This window comes from Mirounga angustirostris, unplaced genomic scaffold (assembly GCF_029215605.1).
Source record: "Mirounga angustirostris isolate CCGP_5_RB_7025 unplaced genomic scaffold, mMirAng1.0.hap1 SCAF_11, whole genome shotgun sequence".
NCBI lineage: Eukaryota > Metazoa > Chordata > Mammalia > Carnivora > Phocidae > Mirounga > Mirounga angustirostris.
The window spans coordinates 111,998,282-112,017,687 of NW_026991719.1; the positions used below are offsets into that span (position 1 = coordinate 111,998,282).

Sequence of the window (19,406 nt, forward strand, 5' to 3'; positions counted from 1 at the left end):
TGGCAGTCAAGAAGCTTTGGGGAAGGGGCGCCTGGGTGGCTCAGTCGTTAAGCGTCTGCCTTCGGCTCGGGTCATGATCTTGGGGTCCCGGGATCGAGCCCCGCATCGGGCTCCCTGCTCAGCGGGAAGCCTGCTTCTCCCTCCCCCGCTCGCCCTGCTTGTGTTCCCTCTCTCTCTCTGTCAAATAAATAAATAAATAAATCTTAAAAAAAAAAAAAATAGAAGCTTTGGGGAAGAAGAAGCCCCTGGGATTGGGGAGGAATCTGGGCAAGAGAGAGGGAGGAATCATGGACGGCTCCCAGGTCTCTGACTGTATAGTAGCACTGTACCTTGAGATAGGAAGAAGCTCGAAGGAGAACAGGTCTGGGTTGGAAGTGGAGTTAAGCGTAGGGCATGCAAATGTGAGGTGGCTTTGGGATATCCAAGTGGACATATTCAGAGGTAGTTATAAATCTGAAGTTCAAGGTTGTAGTTATAGATTCGGGGTTTATCACAATGAAGGTGATAGTGAAAACCATGACAGTGGATGGGAATCACTCAAGGAAAACGTGTAGAATGAGGAGCGGGGAGGGGAAATGGGAGGGGAGGAGAGGAGAGGAGGATGAGGATGGGCTAATACCGAAGTTTTAAGGGGAACCAAGGAAAACGGGCCTCACACAAAGAAGCATTCTGAGAGGCAAGGGGGGAAAGCTTTCAGAAGGCTGACAACAGAATCATAGATTAACAGACTAATAGAAAGGTCTCTAAAAAATGAACCCTAAGAAGTATTCAGCCCAAACTATTGAGCTAATAATGGTGGGAGCAGTTTCAGGGGAATGTTGGGGACGGAAGTCAGACTTCGGGAGGCTGAAGTTGAGGAAGTGGGAGGCAGGGAGATTGGACAACAACTCTTTCTGGAAGGTGGTCACGGGAACAAATCCTGACATTGCCTGCATCTCTGTGGTGGGCCCTTCAGCGTCCTCTCCCTGTGCACTTGGCCGAGCTAATCTTGGCAGGGCGCTTGCAGTTTTGGCATTCTGTAATCCCAGGAAACAGGCTTTGGGGAAGTCCTCGAGCCCATTTTGGCTCTCATGATCATTTTCCTTCAGTGGAACTCCGGGTACTTGTCTAAGAACTGAAGCCTCTGACCTGACTGATGAAAGTTTATCACGTGCACCTACTTGGCAGATGTAGTGAAAAGCTACACAGCTCTGGGCCCAAGGACAGGATGCAGGCGCGTGGGAGGGGAAGAGAGCAGGTGCTAACAATACAGAGAGTGTGCTTACCAGAGCACTTTGTTACATTTCCTATTGTCTCTCAAAACAATTTTATAGGAATCACCAAAGTGATCTTATCATGGTTTCTAGACCAGGTTGGGATGTGGGGTAGGGATTTCCATGGCTGCTTTCGTTTCGAAGGCAATCTAATAAGACGACACAAAAGCCATTGAGAAATGCATAATCCTACACATCTCGAGGATGCAGTTCGTTGTCAAAACTTGGGGTGTTTTTGATGTTGTTACTGTTCTTTTGTTTTTTACTGGTATGTAAGGAGGTGGCAATTATTTGGAAAACTCATTATCTTTGGCTAAACAAATCCTCCAAATTCAGGATGCGTTGGCTATTGCTTAACACGTCTCAAAGATCTTTCGTGCACATTTTTATTTGATCTTTGCAGCAGCCTATAGTGATTTGCCTGAGGTCCATAGCCATTTGGTGGTAGAACAAGACTAGAATTCAGGTCTCTTAACTGGAGCCTGTTCTCTCTATTCCGAGCCATTACATCAGCATCAGGAGTTACCTGACAGACTGGAATAGTGTAGACAAGCAATTTGGCCAAGTCAAGCGAAGATTCAGACTTTAACCTCGATCCCAGGGTTTTGGGCCCATTTCCTTCAAGACCCTCCTTCTCTTGACCCTTGAGAAATTTATGTTCTTTCAATTACCTGTCCAGCTAAATGTTTTTTTTTAAATAACTGTCAGCACTCCTTTTTGCTTCGTACCATGTAGACTTGAAAAGCTGCTGGGATTTCATTGGGTTTGAAGATTAAAGAAGTCTTAAGAAGCAACTGGCTGGGGGTATACCAGTCATAAAAATCAATCCAAACTTTTGTTGACATTCGTTTCTTTCCCCATATGCCAGGTTCCCGGTTTGTATTATTAAGACTGAAATTGCTGGTGGACACATTTGTCACTTTCCTTGAAACTGGTGAACCCAGAAAACTAGCAATAGGAAAATATCGCCATTCTCTGTTAAGAAGTCTATGACATTTCAAGGCAAGAATGAATGTATGGAAGAAGAGACTTGTTTCTTCTTTACTAACAAAAGGGAAAGCCTGGAAGTGAATGATATGGGTATAATTAAAAAAAAAAAACACAAAACCTTTACGTAACTTTTTTTTTTTTGCTGGGAGAGAAGACTACGAAGCACATTTTCCAGGAAGTGTGGGCTGCAACGATTGTGTGCTCTTAACTAATCCTGAGTAAGGTGGCCACTTTGACAGTGTTCTCATGCTGCCTCTGCCACCTTCTCGGTCTGAAGATAGCATTTCAACTCTAACACAGCATGATCGAAACATATAGCCAAACCGCTCCCCGATCTGTGGCCACCGGACCACCCGCCAGTATGAAAATTTTTATGTATTTACTTACTGTTTTTCTCATCACCCAGATGATTGGGTCAGCACTCTTTGCTGTGTATCTTCACAGAAGATTGGACAAGGTAAGCTGAACCAGGAGCCCTTGTTAACTCAAGTTGGGGGTCCTCACTGATTTGCGGGTTGATTGGTTTTAGGTCTACCCAGATGATGGACAGTGGTGGGAGTTCACATAGCCAAAATGGTCTCGTGGCATAATGCTTGTCATCTAGTTAGTAAGGTCTCCTGCTCTGGTCTGGGGTCGAGAGCTCGGGCTCTGGAGTCAGACTGCCTCGGTTCCAATCCTGACTCTGCCCCCTATTAGCTCTGCGATCCTGGGCAAGTTATTTTATATTTCTGTGCCTCAGCTTCCACATCTGAGAAACGGGGAAGATAATAGTACCCACCTCGTAGATTAAATGAATTTAGCCTCATAGCAAGATTAGAGCGGAACCCTGCGCAAAGTGAGCACTAGGTGGGCATTAGCTATAATTCTTTGCTAAAGTTCTGTTTAAGAGGTAAACTCATTTTTCTGATGGAGACGCCTTTTTTTTTTTAACTGCTAAGAAGAAGAGTATGAATTTGATCTGAAACTTCCTAGTGTTTCAGATGAGCACAGACACGGATAAGTCCAGAATTTGCAGTCTTAGAGTAAAAGCGGCATTCTCTCTATAACTCTTCAAACACTGATTGTAGTTGCAAGCTGCTCAGTTTCCCTCTGAGATGTTTTACATTCTCAAGTGGCTGGACTTACAGGAACAAAACGTAGAGTAATTTAGGAGGTAGTTTTGCATCCTTAGGACAAAATACCTGTCGGGATTTATCCTGTTTCAGTGTGTTTACCCATTTCCACTGAGGGGCATTATTGGCTGTAACTGACAGAACATCAATCATATATGAAAAGGAGAAATTTGATGAATTATCTGACTGTTCCTATAAGTCTGGACGTGGGGATTGTGGCTGTACAACATCTGGAGACTGCATTTTCTCAGGGATGTTTGAATGCCCTCTATTGGGATCCCATCCTAGAATTAACGCCATGAAGTTTTTCATCAGGATAAGGAGGGGCAGTGATGGTTGGGGCAATTCACTGGGTTACTCTGATTTTAGTTGAGTAAAGAGCAGGGTTCTGGGTCTGGTTGTTTGTTTGTGTTTGGCCTGGTGGGCTCTGTCAATTAAATGCCTGGACCTAAGCCTAGCCTCTATGGGGGGACGCGGTGACCACATCTACCAAAGCATTGAGGTGTGTTCTTAATGACAGTGGAAGCCACTGGCTAGGTGGATCTTGTTTTGAATTTAAAAATTTCATTTTAAAACAAGAAAATGGTCCAGAATCAGTTGATTATACAAGTGAATTCCATACATTTAATTATTCTAAGACATTGGAAAATAAAACCTCTCTCGTTAACTTTGGGAATGAAAGATGGTTTCCTTAAAAATGCAAATGTTTTCCACAAATACTAAAGTTAAAAAGAGAGAGATGTAATTAGAACTCTAGTTAATTGACACACATTGCAAATTAACTTCTTTTTATAACACACTGCAGCACCAACTAAAATGAAGTGGGCAAATGAGCTCAGTGGAAAATGATTTTAGACGCTGGGTTCACAATGACCGATCACTACAGAGCAATGACGAGTATGATCATTCTCGAATATTGCTGCTATAACACATGGGCAAAATGTACACTTTGTAATGAAATTTTTTTAGAATAGCTGTGATTTCTACCTAGAGTTTCGGGTAATAGGACATTTTAATTGCTGGCTTTTGTCAATTTTTTAATGGCTGATACCAAATAACGATAATCCGGTATAATAACTTTTATCCCCCATTTATATCTGCAAAATCCTCCTCCTGTTACTGATGCCATGGAAGTGATTGCAGGGACAGACATCAGTAGCCGCCTTCTCCAGAATTATGTTTCTCATGTCCATGTTATTTCACAAATAGATAGAAGATGAAAGGAATCTTTACGAAGATTTTGTGTTCATGAAAACGTTACAGAAATGCAACAAAGGAGAGGGGTCCTTGTCCTTACTGAACTGTGAGGAAATTAAAAGCCGGTTTGAAGCCTTTCTCAAGGTAAGGAGCTCAGTTGTTGGTGAAAGGGTCGTTGAAATGTTTTACTGCTTTTGCTAGGTCAGGAAATGAACGCTGACGATGTAGAAGTTCTGTAGACATAGGTACATATGTGCGTACGTATATACATGGGTATATGTATCCAATAAAAAAAAAAAAAAAGGAAAAATGAAACCAAAATCCCATGTGAAAGGGAAAGGGAAATTGGAAGTGTGCACATTCGTAGGAATGTTCTTGAGAGGAATAAGAGAGCCTCTCTTGGGGATACTACACGCAGCTGCCCCTCTGAACATTATGAAACACACCGAGTTTGGCCCTTGGCATTTCCCTATCTTTCCATCCAAACCTTGCTGCCTTGTCACTGCGGACCCATGGTCCGGTCCCCATTTCCCAGGGGAGCGAGAATCACTGGCCGGCCACAGGGTACGGGCCTGCCCTCACTGAGGGTAGTAGGGACCTCTGAAGGCTGGGGCTCTCACACACAAACGAACGCTTCTCTCGTGACAGAGTTTCAGGTGCCATGAAAGCGAGATCTTTCCCTTTTATTGTGGGGAAAGGGGGATGGACTTTCTCAGTGCCACTCAAATCAGACCCCACAGAACACCACTTGCTCATGAAGCCAGTCCACTGTAGGGCCGGCCAAGCCCTGAGGTGGACAGAGGCCCCAGCGAGGAGTCACTGCAGTCTCTGGGGCCTGGAATAGGTACTGCAAACAAGAAGTCTTAGAGTGTTTACTGAGGATGCACTTACAACATGAATTCCATCGTCACGGACAAGGAGTCTAGAAGCTCTTTCTCCTGAAGCAGAACATCAGTCTTTCTGCTTGTTTCCCCTCTCAGAACACTGAGTAGAATACCCTTGGCCCTCAGCTCACTTTGGGGTCATGAATAGGAGGCGGGGTGGGGTGGGGCGGGTAATCTGGATAAACCAACAGCAGTTAGTTCTCGCATATAAATAATGTTATCATTTAACCCGGGAGTAAAGGGCTTAAGATCTTATTTCTGAGCTTATTCCCGTCCTCCTACGGTAAAGACGCTAACAGCCTCGTCCTGGGTCACCTACAAGAATCAGAGTGCAGCCCAAATCTGCTGCTGGCTTTTGCATTCTTTACACTCATCTAGGTTCCAGATGAAGACTCCTCTTCATTGGCCAAGCTTGGAAATGAGTTGAGCTTCTCTGGTTGTCCGAGGTTTCTGGCCAGTACTCTAGGGTATTGGGAGGTGTTGCAAATTTAAATGTGAAGAAAGCCACTTCCAGAACTACAGTTATTAATCTAAATATTTATTGGATATTTAATGTCCTTGGCCATGCGACCTCGGGCAAACGGCCTCATGTCCCCGGGCCTGTTTTCTCATCTATAAATGAGAGGGCTGAGGTTATCTGCCCTGACGTTGTGTGATTATATGATCAGCCTTGCAGCGAGAGTGCTGCTGGTTTTCCCCCTCCTCTCTCTTTCTTACTGAGAGTCTTACTGTTCAACGGCCAATTTCTAATGGCTTTATTTCAGGTCAGATACGTAAAACTTCCCAAATCAGCTACCCAAATTTCCATATTCTAGAAAGGCAGACCTTCTCAGGCCTGTCAACCAGGGCTCCTGACGTAAGGCAGAGGAAGCCCCTCGCTTCTACTGCCACAGGGGCGGGATCCTAGTCAGTGCCATGTGTCACAGAGTCCTCCGGCTTCTCAGTCCTGCCCCGAAGACTGACCCTCTTTCCAATGTCCATTCTCCTAAATTTCCCATTCTAAACAATATTTTGGACGACTTTTTTTTTTTTTTTTTTAATCCAGCCGGCCACCTGCAGAGTAACCCCAAATTGGATTTTCATCTTCTCAGTGAGTGTTAGCAGGGCTTTCTTTCTGGGCTTCACGGTCTGCCTGGGCCAGGACAACCAAAGGCTTGAATGTGGGTGTTCCAAATCATAGGGCTTGAAGGGGTCTTAGAAGTCACCGGATCCAATGATCAACCCAGGACTTCAGTCTTCTCCCCACAGCCCCCACCGAGTGGTCACCACGCTCTGTTGGGACAGCTCTAGTGACGAGTAACTCATTAGCTCCTGAGGCAGGTAGTACCAAGCTGTCACTTTGAGGGGAAGATGGAATTTGGGGCTTATGCTCCGGTAAGCGCAGGCAGCGTCTTGAAGAGTGTAATGTCACGGTAAAATCACGCCACCCCGCTAGACTGGTCAGTTCCAGGGTCGTCTGCCCCCCTCACCCGGGGCCTGAGATGTCTTTGATGGGGGTCAAAGCATTTCCTTTTCAAGGTAAAGGTCAACCTGTCCATACCTGCCGCATAGACTTCCCAGTAAGAGAGAAATCACTAATCTGAGGGTTTTCTGAAAGTCAACTTTGAAAAGTCCTTCAGTCGAGGTGGGGAGTGAAGGAAGGGGAGAAAAAAAGGGCTCTGGGGAGTGTGGCTGAGGGAAAGTTCACAGAAAGGCAAGGCTGGGCACATAAAAGACAAACTTTGCTGACTTCACGTTTTCATCTTGGCCAAACCCCGACACCAGTGCAACCACGTAGCCTAAAAGTATCTCAACCTCGATCATCACACTCCATTTTTGAGAAGACACTAAATACTCATTTGTTTACTGGCTGTCTCACAAACATTTTCCTGTCGCCGCACTTTCTCAGCTCAAGTGGAAACTTGAAGGCCTGTGGCCCCTGCGAGCTTTTTGAGGCGCAGGCTCCCCAGTAGGGCTCCGTGACTTTCACCCTCACATCTGGCAACCGAGCTGAGCCTACCGGGGACGCTCGACAGTCCCGACCCTAATTGCTTTTGGGGAAGGAAGGAAAGGAAGGGCCCTGTAGGAAATGGAGTCCAGTAATGGGAAGGCGCGCAAGACTTTGGTTATCAGAGGGGAAAATACTGCTGTATTTAGAGCCCAGAGTGACGGCGTGAGCTAAGCTGGCCTCTGAACGTGATCTCAGAGTTTCTGCTCTTGGCTTCAGCCTCAGACTCTTGGGTGACCTCGCGCCAGCCTGCTAAGCCCTCGAGGCCTTGTATTCAGTATCTTTAAAATGGCAGCCGTAGCCCTGATTCCCTTCCTGCTTGTGTTGAGGGCCATGCCTGTGAACTTCCCCAGTTGCTAAGTGAAAAGAAACCACTTAAGAAGTGTTGCATTTGCCTTTGAACACCAGCATCATTGGGAGATTACCTGGGTTTCCTATATGCTGATTATTCTAAATATATACAGGCTCCACAATGCGACCAACTGCAAGAGAATCTCCTCATCCCCTTGACAGGGACAAGACAATAAAAAATGCCTGAGGGTCTCTTCGTAGTCTGGAGTTTCTTCCCAAGGTCAAACGTACTATTACCTTTTCCTAAGAGATTTCAGATCAATTTTATTCTAATAGATACACGCCTTGCTTTATGTTTAATAATATTCTATATACCAGTTCCCAAGGTAGAAACGTCTCCCCATTCAGCATTATTTGTCAATACCCGTCAAAGGCAGGGAGACTGGGGTCATAGGAAGGGTCAGCGTCACAGCCTCTGGTCTGGAGAGAGCACTGCAGTGGAGATAATAGGGCCCCGATCCTGCCTCCAGGCTCACCCCTGGGCTTTCTGGGCTGTCAGCTCATCTGTCAGAGCCACGGGCTCCCAATCGCTATGATGGAATTAATGACAGGATCTAAGTCCATGTGATAATCCTCACCAGGAAGAGGCAATAGAGTCATGACAGATGCCAAATGAATGATACCTCTAAAACCCCACACCAGATTTCCTGTCAAAATGACCTTTTGCACTGATTCTTATTTTAGGAGATAATGCTAAACAAAGAAGTGAAGAAAGAAGAAAGCGTTGCGATGCAAAAAGGTAGGTTGCTATTTATCAGTTTTTGTGAATACTTAAAACCTAAAAGGAAGTTTTAGGCTGATCACACTGAACAACCCAGTTGTTAGAATTAGGGAACTCTTAGCCCTGGAAATAAAACAGGACTACAATGGCCAAATGGACACCTTCTCTGACACCTGTGATTTGGAAAGGCTTTGTCTGTGCACATGTATGGGCAAGGCTGTGTTCCTTTGATGCTGACCATACCAAGGATGAAGAAATGCCACTGTTTTCAATATCTTCATCAAAGCAACCACACAGCCTGGTGCCACCCACAGAGGATAAGATGACAAGAAAGTCATCGCTGGCATTCATCGCCCGGTGATAATAGCTTTGGGTGGGGAACCTTGGCCAGTGGAGTGTCTGCGATCAAGGAATGATTCTGTGTGACAACATTCCATTCTTTGCCCTGTTCTCCATGTCAGAACACCTCCAACATCTCAGGGTTGGAAGGGATCTTGACTGGAAGGAAGGGTTCTCAAACGCAGCGTCACCCACAGAGCACGGATCTCTTTCACAACCATCTGGCCTCTGATCCAACACGCCTAGGCACCTTCTAGCTCATTCATCATCCTGGTCCAACTTTGAATGGCTCTAGTAATTATAATAAGATTACTGTACTACTCAGAGAGAAGTCTTTCCTCCTCTGGAGTTGAAATTTGTTCCTATAATCTCCACTCACTGGACCCCGTTCTGCTCTTTGGGGCCATACTAAGCAAAGTAGAATTCTTCTAGGCAGCAGCTGTCCAGATGTTGAAAACAGCAACCATGGCCCCCCAGCCTTTTCTTCTCCAGGCTAAACCTCCCCAGTGTCTTCTACTGTTCCTCCCATGACCCTTTCCGGGGCTTCTCCTTTCCCTGTGCCTCCTGGAATTTAGCACCCCAAACACAATAATAATGCCTGGAGTGAGCGAGCAGCTGAGCATGGGAGAGATGGAGTGTTGGCAGACGAGTGTCATTCACAACGTCAGTGAAAACGATGCTATGGCTTATTAATACATAAAAGAAATGTATCCATACAGAGATACAGATACTATTTTCTGAGGCAAAGAGAGTCCTCAGAGCTTGCTTTAACTGTTGCTCTGGATGCAATGGGCCATCTGATCTCCATGAAGTTTTTGTCTTCAGAATGACTGTAAGATGCGTTGAGTGGTACCATGTTGTCTGTGACTTACAGTGAAATTTGAGGAAATGGGGCCCGTGGGTGTTGCAGTCTTCAGGAAAAGGATCAACAACACGACCGGTTAGCGAGGTCATGCAATTTGATTCAATATTTATAGGGCACCTACGAACTTCCACACAGTCTCCGCACATGGGATATCGGCACATCGAATTAAAGAGCCAGGTTTTTACATGAGGTACAATAGTTTGGCCGGTTGCTTGACTGCGTCGGACACTGTTGGCGTCATACCGGCTAAGTGTGCAGACACCCCCTTGGGGCCCAGTGAGGTTCCCAATGGCCAGGGGCTGTTTCTTTCTTTTTTTTTTTTTTTTTAAGATTTTATTTATTTATTTGAGAGAGAGAGAGAGAGCACATGAGAGGGGAGAGGGTCAGAGGGAGAAGCAGACTCCCTGCCGAGCAGGGAGCCCGATGCGGGACTCGATCCAGGGACTCCAGGATCATGACCTCAGCCGAAGGCAGTCACTCAACCAACTGAGCCACCCAGGCGCCCCCAGGAGCTGTTTCTAACAGCAAGATTCAAAATACGTTTCACCAAGACCAGGAGTTTTAGCCTGCGTCAATCTAGGTGAAGTGGAGTCAGGTACTGAACGACCATTAGAAGAATGGGATCAATGCAAATAGCCAATTGAGTTGTTCAGATTCTAGAAGCCAGCTTTCCCCTGTGACAGGGATTTCGGACCGTTGTACTCTTCCTTTTGTGTAACCTACTTCCGCCCTGTCTCTATGACATAGCTATAGGACTAGACCAGATAGTTCTGTGGGCTGTATGGTATTGCTTTGGCCTGACAGTTGGCTTTTGGTTTCATTTCAGGTGATCAGGACCCTCAAATTGCAGCCCACGTCATAAGTGAGGCCAGTAGCAATGCAGTGTCCGGTAAGTCCAAAGCCTCCGAGCTGGTCACCTGGGTGGGAAGGCTGGGATTCGCAAGCAGGACAGCCTAATGACCAGGCTCCTCTCTTCCTCTGGGGCCCAATTTACCAACCCACCCATACACCTCTCATATGCTCTCCTTTGTCTTCAAAGTGTGCTCAGATGCACAGATGGGACTTGAAGGGACAAAAGGAGGTGGGAAGCAATCCCGATGTTCTCATTATGTTCTTGCTCAATGGCCGATTCTAAATGATGAATTGCTGGGTAGAGGGACCATTATTCTGAGAACATAGAAGAGATGGCAGGTAGTGACCTCCTGGCTGGGAGCATCCCTCATGCTAACCCCTCTTCGCTGTGGGTAAATGGGCCTCAGGGGGTACTTCCTGCCATCTGTCAATCCCTGTATGATTAACCCCAGCCTCACGGGGGCCAACCTCAGGGAAATTAAAGGTAAAATCATTCTGCAAAGATCAATAGGTGCCAGGACGTTAGATTTTCCAATGAAGTAACAGCAGACGACATACTGTAATCTTTTCAACTCTGAATAAGTTTATTTCCATATACGTTCTGCCATCATTCTAGCTCTTAGATCTTTTTTCCCAAACCCGTACCTTGAGAGAGCTGGTGCTGGAGAATGTGTCGCATCTGATAAATGGATGGAAACATGCCCGCGAGCACGAAACCCCCTCGCTAGATAAATGCAGTCTGAGGGCTTCAGAGCAGTCTTGGAAAAATTTAGCACAGTGTTCCAGAAAGGAGTTCTAAACAGTGCGTGTGTGTGTGTCTGTGTGTGTGAGTGAAACACACATACAATGAGAGAGATAGACAGAGACAGAGACAAAGAGAGAGAAGAGGAGATACCACTTCATCTCTGAGGCGGCTTGGGCTTCTCAGTGAGCGTAACACATACATGGTTATCACGGATCATGATACGGAAGGAAGAGCACTGGATAGGAAGTTTTTGAACTGAGATTCTAGAACCGTGACTACCACTTGCTAGGTGACCTTGGGCAAGTCCCTTTCCTGCCGTGTCCCACCTCACTTACTTCACAGGGTCACCCTCAGCCTCAAATCAGCTGATGTGGAAGAAGGTCCTACTGTCATGTGGTAGACAAATGTAAGGTGCCGTTACTCAGCTTCCTTCACTATAGTTTAGATGTCAGAAGAGTCGCAGAAAGCCCTTCATTAATACCAGTTATTCCTACCATATTTAATAATCCTGCCAGGTAGCCATTCTCAGAAAATACACTTATGGGAGAACATCCCAGCTGCGGTGGCTTGTCCGGGGTGGTGGTCCACATGACACTTGCACACCCGGATTGCATGACCTCAACAGAGACACCACTTAGAAGAGTAGCTTCCCGCTGGTCTTTGCCCACCGGCGCAGAAATCCTTGCCCTTGGATAGATTTCATGGCCTCAGATTCTGCCAAAGAGTCCAAGATTGATATGGTCCCGGCATATTTCGGTCCGCCTCACAGGAGGTCCGCAGGGGATCAGGTGTGAAGACAACAACATCCCTCACCACCCCCCAGTCCTAACCCCCCCACTCCTGCCTGGTCATGCTGCCACAAGCTTGACCTGCACCCCACAGCAAGGACAAAGATTAGGTAAGGATTTACAGAGATAATCCTAGTGGACTGAAAGAGAACCTGCCCTTGGCTTCTCAAATGGCCTGAAAGTGAAAACATCATAAGGAAGTGTCATTTCTGGAGTGGTCCGGAGGGCCAAGACATGTCAGACATTTCAGGATGCCTTTCCTGTTACTAAAGGATGAATCTTAACAGCTTGAATCTCACACCCTGATAGATCGCCAAACAGGAATTTTTAAAAAGGGCTCAAGGAAGCAAATGATCGATACTTTCACTTCTCCCCAACCCCCACGCCCGGCAGTCTAGCTGGCTGTGGGAGCTGAGATTTGAAATCGGGTGCACACACTACTTTGAACCCACTCAACATCTCCACCGAGAAAATGGCACACCGTTGGTGGGTACTCAGGTTTAGCCACAAGAACACAGGTACTTTCAAGTTGGTGGCGCCCACTACAATGGAAGATCAAAACACACAGTGAAATGACAGGTTCATTTTCATACTTCCTTGCCTAATTTTAGTCCTTGCTGTGGGAGGCAGGTCGGGTTTGCGACAGCATGCGCAGGTAGGAAGAAATGGGGTCTTTCTTTTTGTCAGCTGAGGCTGAGCTACATAGACCGGCAACTCTTTGACTTTGTAAGATCCAAGGAAGGCGAGATAGTGGTGTTCATATCAGCAAGGATTTTGTCCAAATGTCTTATAAGTGTGCATAGTTCAGGCCATGGAATTTTGAAATCACTCACACTTGAAGTTCAAGGGCAAATTGGCTCTAAACGCTCTAAAGGAAGAAGGAAACTCACTGTGCCCGGTTGCTGTATTTAATCTTCAAAACAAGTCTCTGAGAGACTCTGTAATACTAGCCCCGTGTTACAGATGAGAAACTAAAAGCTCAGGGCGATTGAGGGTCTTGGCGCGAGCTTGACTGAAGTCTGGATTGGAGCCCAGCTCCATCCGACTGTGAAGCCCCTGCCGATCGGTCAGCCCCCAACGATCACGTGTGTATGAAGCTGGTATCGAACCTTAGACTCTCTGTTCTGGAGGAATGGGAGCCATGCATGCCTCACCTCACCACGAACTCCCCCTCTCCGTTACAGTTCTCCAGTGGGCCCCGAAAGGATACTACACCATAAGCAGCAACCTGGTAACCCTCGAAAATGGGAAAGAGCTGGCCGTGAAAAGACAAGGACTCTATTACATCTATGCCCAAGTCACCTTCTGTTCCAATCGGGAAACTTCGAGTCAAGCTCCGTTTATAGCTAGCCTCTGCCTGAATTCCCCGAGCGGATCCAAGCGAGTCTTACTCAGGGCTGCAAACACCCGCAGCTCCTCCAAACCTTGCGGGCAACAATCCATCCACTTGGGAGGAGTATTTGAATTGCATCCAGGTGCTTCGGTGTTCGTCAACGTGACTGATCCAAGCCAAGTGAGCCACGGGACGGGCTTCACGTCTTTCGGCTTACTCAAACTCTGAACAGTGGCCCCTCGCAGGCTGCGGCTGAGCTCATGCTGGTGGTCTTCGTAATACAGCAAAGCAGTTAAGGCCACCCCCTGTTGAACTGCCTATTTATAACCCTAGGACCCTCCTCGTGGAGAACTATTTATTGTACACCCCCAGGCATGTAGGGCTGCGGGCATCCAGAGAGTCCCATGAAAAGACGAGACCATTATGCGCAGATGGAATTGTGAGTAAACGGCAGATCATTAGTCAAGTTTCATTTCGTTTCTTTGCATGCAGTGTCTTTCCGTGGATAATGTATTTGATTTCCCAGCGAAGACGCGGAAGGGCGACGGGGAGCCTCAGCCCTGGGTCCCCGCGGCCCTGATGGAGGGGGCAGGCTCTAGAAAGTCTGATGCAGCGGAGAACTGAAAAACCCTGCCCCCACCAGCCACCCTGACTCTCACCCTCTCCCTCCTCCGCCGCCCCGCCCCCCAGACACACACGGCCAGGCTGTTGCTAATCGGTTATCTTATTTCAACCCTGTCGCGTCTCCAGCACTGTAGGCGGGAGGGGAGAGCAGAGGCGGAAGCTCTGAGGCTGCCCACTCCTCCTCCCGAAATGACTGTATTTAAAGGAAATCTCTCGTATCTACCTGCAGTCTCCCTTGTTTCCAGAGTGAACTGGTGATGATCTTGTTATTTATTTTTTGAATAATAAAGTGCCCTTAATGTTATTGTTGTCATCTAGCACCTAAAGCCCTCGGCCAGGCTGGGCGGGAAGGGTGGAGGAGGAATTGTTCGGAAGGGTTCTTCCCAACCTTGGTGAGGGGTTCATAAACTCGGTTCTCAAGCTTCTTGCACCACTAAATATCTTGGCGACCGCACCCTGCCTGGCAGTCTCCGATAGGCTTTGATGGATTGACGTGAAGCTCGTTCGGTGAAAAGCAATCTGGGTCTTTATTTCCAGCCTGCTCTGGAAAGGCTGCAGGGGATGAAAAAGAGACTTTTTGTTCTTGATTAATCACGGCTAAGCGAGGCTGGAGGGAGGGCCTTCAATGAGAAGCAGTTGCTGATCTTTTTCATAGCTGGCTAGGTGGTTGTACCTTGGGTGAGAGGCAATGGAGCTGGGACAAACTGGGGAGAAGTACTGGTCCCCTGTTCTTCCACCGAAGCCAACAGAGCTATTCTTGGTCACCTCCAAGAAACCCAGAGTGGCTTGTTCATTTTTATTGGTAGAGTTCGTTGCTTAAAGCAAACACCTAGGTTCAAGCAGGAAAATATTACTGTAGGAATAGGAAAGGGGAATGGGGGGGGGTCCACTCTGCCCACCGGCCCTGCTCTTCGGTCCTGTGGACCACACAGCCCCTCCCGGACTGAGTGACTTTGAAGATGTCCTAGCATGAATTGCTAACACCAGGCTGAAATCATGCTAGTTGAACTTGCTTGGCTGCATACCGTCTTCAACGAGAGAACTTTGGTATGAGCAGAGGTGACATTGCTTGATTCAGGGACTCCTGGATATGTCCTCAGTGCTGTCTTGTCCTCCGGAGCAAAGATCCTTCTACAGCAAAGATCCTTCTACAGCCTTGTCCTCTGCACGGGACCCTTGAAGGAAGTGGGGCAGGGGCATGGCAGCAAGGAGACATTGGTCATGAGATTCTCATAGGTATGGGGCTCCCTTAGGAAGGTCAGGACCCCAGGTCCAGCTGAGAAGAGGGCCTGGCCCAGTCCACAGAGAAGAGACAATCCACGGGTCATGATTTTCCCTCCCTCACGGTACCTGAGTGCCCACTTTGGGGAACAGTTGTACTTGCCCAGCTCGCCCGGGTGAGACATGGGGGCGGGGGTGGGAAGAGGCATTACCCGTTTAGTAGGGTTCCTGCGAAGGGAATCCATGTCCAGCCTGGACAAAACTTTTATAGTCTTCGTATACTCACACGCTCTGATTTAAACATCGCCCTTGCACTTCACCCTACCTTCTTCTTTGGACATCATATCTCCCAATTATCTCTGCCTCTGGCAACCAAGTTGCTAACGATATCTGTTATCAGAAGGAATGCTATAGGTACAAAAACTACATGTTCTAGTCTATTTCTTCTGCTCACATGCTTCCTACTGCTTACTAAAAGACACCTCCCAGAGCTCCCATCCAGAACTGTCCCCTGCATGTCAGCCTCACCTAGCCAACTGCCTTCAACCTCTCAGACTACTTCCTCATGAGGTCGCCTTGTCCTTTCCAAGAACTCCAGTCCCATCCTTTACCCTCGTATCTTCCTGTCCTACATGCTCACAGTGGGCTGTCTCCTCAACCCCGCCAGCTCATGGGTTCAACCACCACCTTCATGCCTTTAGTCCTGACCTGCCTCCTGCAGTTAGTCCCCTCAAGCCCAGTGCATCCAAATGGAACTCCTAATCTTTCCCCCAACACAACGGGGTCCACTTTGCCAGTGAATGGCAGCCTCATCTGCCCTGCTTCCCAAGCCAGGAACCTGGCTTGACTTCTCACTGTCCTCACTCCCATGTGCAATCCTACCAGCATAAATACATCACCCCTATTTCTTAAATAGTCTTTAAATTAATCTACTTCTTTCTATCTCTGCTGCCACTATCCTAGTCCCACTACCGTTCATCTCTCTCCCAGAATACAACAACAGCCTCCTAGCCTCCCTGCCTCTACCATTGCTCCCTCTCATTCATTCTCCATGCACCACCAAAGTGAATTCTTAAATGAAAGTCTGATTTGGGGTGCCTGGGTGGCTCAGTCGGTTGGGCAGCTGCCTTCAGCTCAGGTCATGATCCCAGGGTCCTAGGATCAAGCCCTGAGTCAGGCTTCTTGCTCAGTGGGGAGCCTGCTTCTCCCTCTCCTTCTACCCCTCCCCCTGTACTCTCTCTCTCTCTCTCACTTGCTCTCGCTCTATCTCAAATAAATAAAATCTTTAAAAAAATAAGTAAAGTCTGATTTTTCCACTCCCCTGCTTCATCATCTCCTGCAAATACCTCTCTCAATGTCTTAAGTTCCAACCCTCAGTTCCGCTAAGCAAGGCTACACGTACTCTCCTGCCTTGGGACCCAGGCATGCTGTTTGCTTGGAAGCCCCGTCCCCCTCCCCACTGCACCCTGCATTGAGCTTCACGGCACTTACCAAAGTTGAGGTTTTTCCTACTATGCTGTGAGCTTTTTGAGAACCAAGACCTTGTCCTGTTCACCTGCTCATGGTGACTCCAGTGTCCACCACAGCGCCTGGCATAGAATTGGCCCTTGATTCATTGTATGAAGAAAAAAATGAATGAATAAATGCCCCTGCTTATAACTTGGTTAAGTAGTTCGTGAAATAATTCTGGGTGTTGGATAAAGCATAAATTTGCAATACTGTAAAAATATTTTATGTCCACAACATGTATATGATAAAACTGTACTCAAGGAGCACAGAATGACTGTGAATTGTACTGTAGATAAAAATAAATAATCTCTTTTTCTGGGGCGCCTGGCCAGCTCGGTCGGTGGAGCATGTGACATTTGAGCTCGGGGTCCTGAGTTCGAGCCCCACGTTGGGTGTGGAGATAAAAATAAAATCTTTAAAAAATAAATCATCTATTTTTACTATATGGTTCATGATAGTTTGCAAAACAGTACATGAAGTTGGTCCAAACTTCACTTGAACATTTTCAAAGTTGTTCTAATAAATGATGGGGACTTGAGTACCTATAATATTCTGATCATAAATTATCTAATATCATCCCATTTTTATAAACATGTTACTTTTACATTCCATCTAAGGGTTGGCAGGAAGGGAATGCTTGAAATGACCACTGATTTTTATTTCCAGGTAAAGAGAAAATGAACAAAGTACGCAATATCACTATCACTCTTACTTGGTAGGAAGCAAATGTCTAAACGATGCAAACAGTGTGCCCTAGCAAGCTGTGGGTACGGGGCACCCCAGTTAAAGGAAAACAACACATAGACTCCCGGGATCCAGGAGGGAACGCATTTCACGCTGAATTTGACTATTTCCACAGGGCCTGATGCCACTGTGTTGGAGGCCACGCTGACGTAGGCCTTTAAAGCAGTCTGAAGTAAGAGATGCAGAAACCTGGAACATGAAGCTAAGTAGAATTTTTTTCTCTCTCTCTGAAACACATTTCCAGTTAAAAAAACAAAACCAGGCATGCCTGGATGGCTCAGTCAGTTAAGCATCCGACTCTTGATCTCGGCTCGGGTCTTGATCTTGGGATCGTGAGTTCAGGCCCCGCATTAGGCTCCACGCCGGGCATGGCCTAATTTTTAAATAAGTAAGTAAGTAAATAAATAAATAAAAACGTTTTTTAAAAACTGCAGAAAGGGGCGCCTGGGTGGCTCAGTCGGTTAAGCATCTGCCTTCGGCTCAGGTCATGATCCCAGAGTCCAGGGATCGAGTCCCGTGTTGGGTTCCCTGCTCAGCAGGAAGCCTGCTTCTCCCGCTCCTTCTGCCTATCTCTCTCTCTCTCCCGCTCTCTCTGTCAAATAAATAAATAAAATCTTTAAAAAATAAATAAAACCCTCAGACATAGTCATTGTAGTGTAGTGGTTGCTTCTGGAGTCAGAAAGACACCGTCCTAATCCAGGCTCCGCTCTTTTACCACCTTTATAACCATGGCAAGTCATTTCTCCTCCTCTGGGCCTCAGGGTCCTTGTCTGGAAAGCAAGGTTTGTGAGGGTTTAACGAGATCATTCACAGAAAGTCCCCAGCAGAGCCTGCTCTCTGGAACAGAACACCAGTCTGAGACATCTGAGACCAAGGAAAACAAGCCTCGCCCATTGTAGTAGACCAAAGACCACACCCAGTTTGAAGGAAAGTAAAAGAAAAAAAAGGCAGGGGATTAGATCACAAACCTAACTACAGTAGACTTATGTGTAGCAAAGACTCTTTCTTACGGTTTCATTGTCAAAAACAATGAACCACTGGAGGCTTGGGGTTGCCAGATATGTCAGTTGGCTTGAGCAGTTCCACATTTAGCATATTTAGGAAGGTTTTTTTTCTTTCTTCTTCTTCTTCTTTTTTAGTTTCAGGGGTAGAATTTAGTGATTCATCAGTTGCATATAACACCCGGTGCTCATCACATCACGTGCCCTCCTTAATGCCCATCCCCCAGTTACCCCATCCCCCACCCCACCACCCCTCCAGCAACCCTCAGTTTGTTCCCTGGACTTCAGCATCTCTTATGGTTTGGCTCCCTCTCAATTTTCATCTTATTTTATTTTTCCTTCCCTTCCCCTGTTCATTTGTTTTGTTTCTTAAATTCCTCACTGTTGGTGGGAGTTCAAACTGGTGCAGCCACTCTGGAAAACAGTATGGAGCTTTCTCAAAAACTTAAAAACAGAACTACCCTACGACCCAGCAACTGCACTACTAGGTGTTTATCCAAAGGATACAAACATAGTGATCCGAAGGGGCACATGCTCCCCGATGTTTCTAGCAGCAACGTCCACAATAGCCAAACTATGGGAAGAGCCCAGGTGTCCATCTACAGATGAATGGATAAAGAAGAGGTGGTTCATATATACAAGGAAGGTTTCTTTTAAAAAAGACTGTGATCATTGCTTCCCGATCTAAAGGATATCAGCACACAAATGTACCCCTTCCATACCACACTCCTCTGAGTAACCCCGATAGGCAACTCGGCAACTCTCAAGAACACCAGTGAAACACACAGCGGGTTTCCCATCGCCCACTCCTGGAGTTACACTGAATTACCTTCCCACTTCCCTGCCAACGTAACCCCACTTAAAGTCCAATAATTTTTGTCACAAACTCT

At 46.8% G+C, this 19,406-nt stretch overlaps 1 protein-coding gene across 1 annotated transcript; it reads left to right on the plus strand.

Moving 5' to 3' along the window:
* The first annotated feature begins 2,544 nt into the window (after window positions 1-2,544).
* CD40LG (CD40 ligand) lies at window positions 2,545-14,280 on the plus strand. Its single transcript, XM_045869452.2, has 5 exons — window positions 2,545-2,700; window positions 4,565-4,696; window positions 8,459-8,513; window positions 10,526-10,588; window positions 13,269-14,280. The coding sequence occupies exons 1-5, from the start codon at window positions 2,545-2,547 to the stop codon at window positions 13,643-13,645; spliced, it is 783 nt and encodes a 260-aa protein (XP_045725408.1). The 3' UTR covers window positions 13,646-14,280.
* The last annotated feature ends 5,126 nt before the right edge of the window (window positions 14,281-19,406 follow it).

Excerpts from the sequence above, each read along its gene's own strand:
- CD40LG (XM_045869452.2), top strand. The coding sequence starts at position 2,545 with ATGATCGAAACATATAGCCAAACCGCTCCCCGATCTGTGGCCACCGGA. Across the intron at positions 2,701-4,564 it reads TTCACAGAAGATTGGACAAG|ATAGAAGATGAAAGGAATCT; the intron begins GTAAGCTGAACC and ends TTTCACAAATAG. Across the intron at positions 4,697-8,458 it reads GGTTTGAAGCCTTTCTCAAG|GAGATAATGCTAAACAAAGA; the intron begins GTAAGGAGCTCA and ends TTCTTATTTTAG.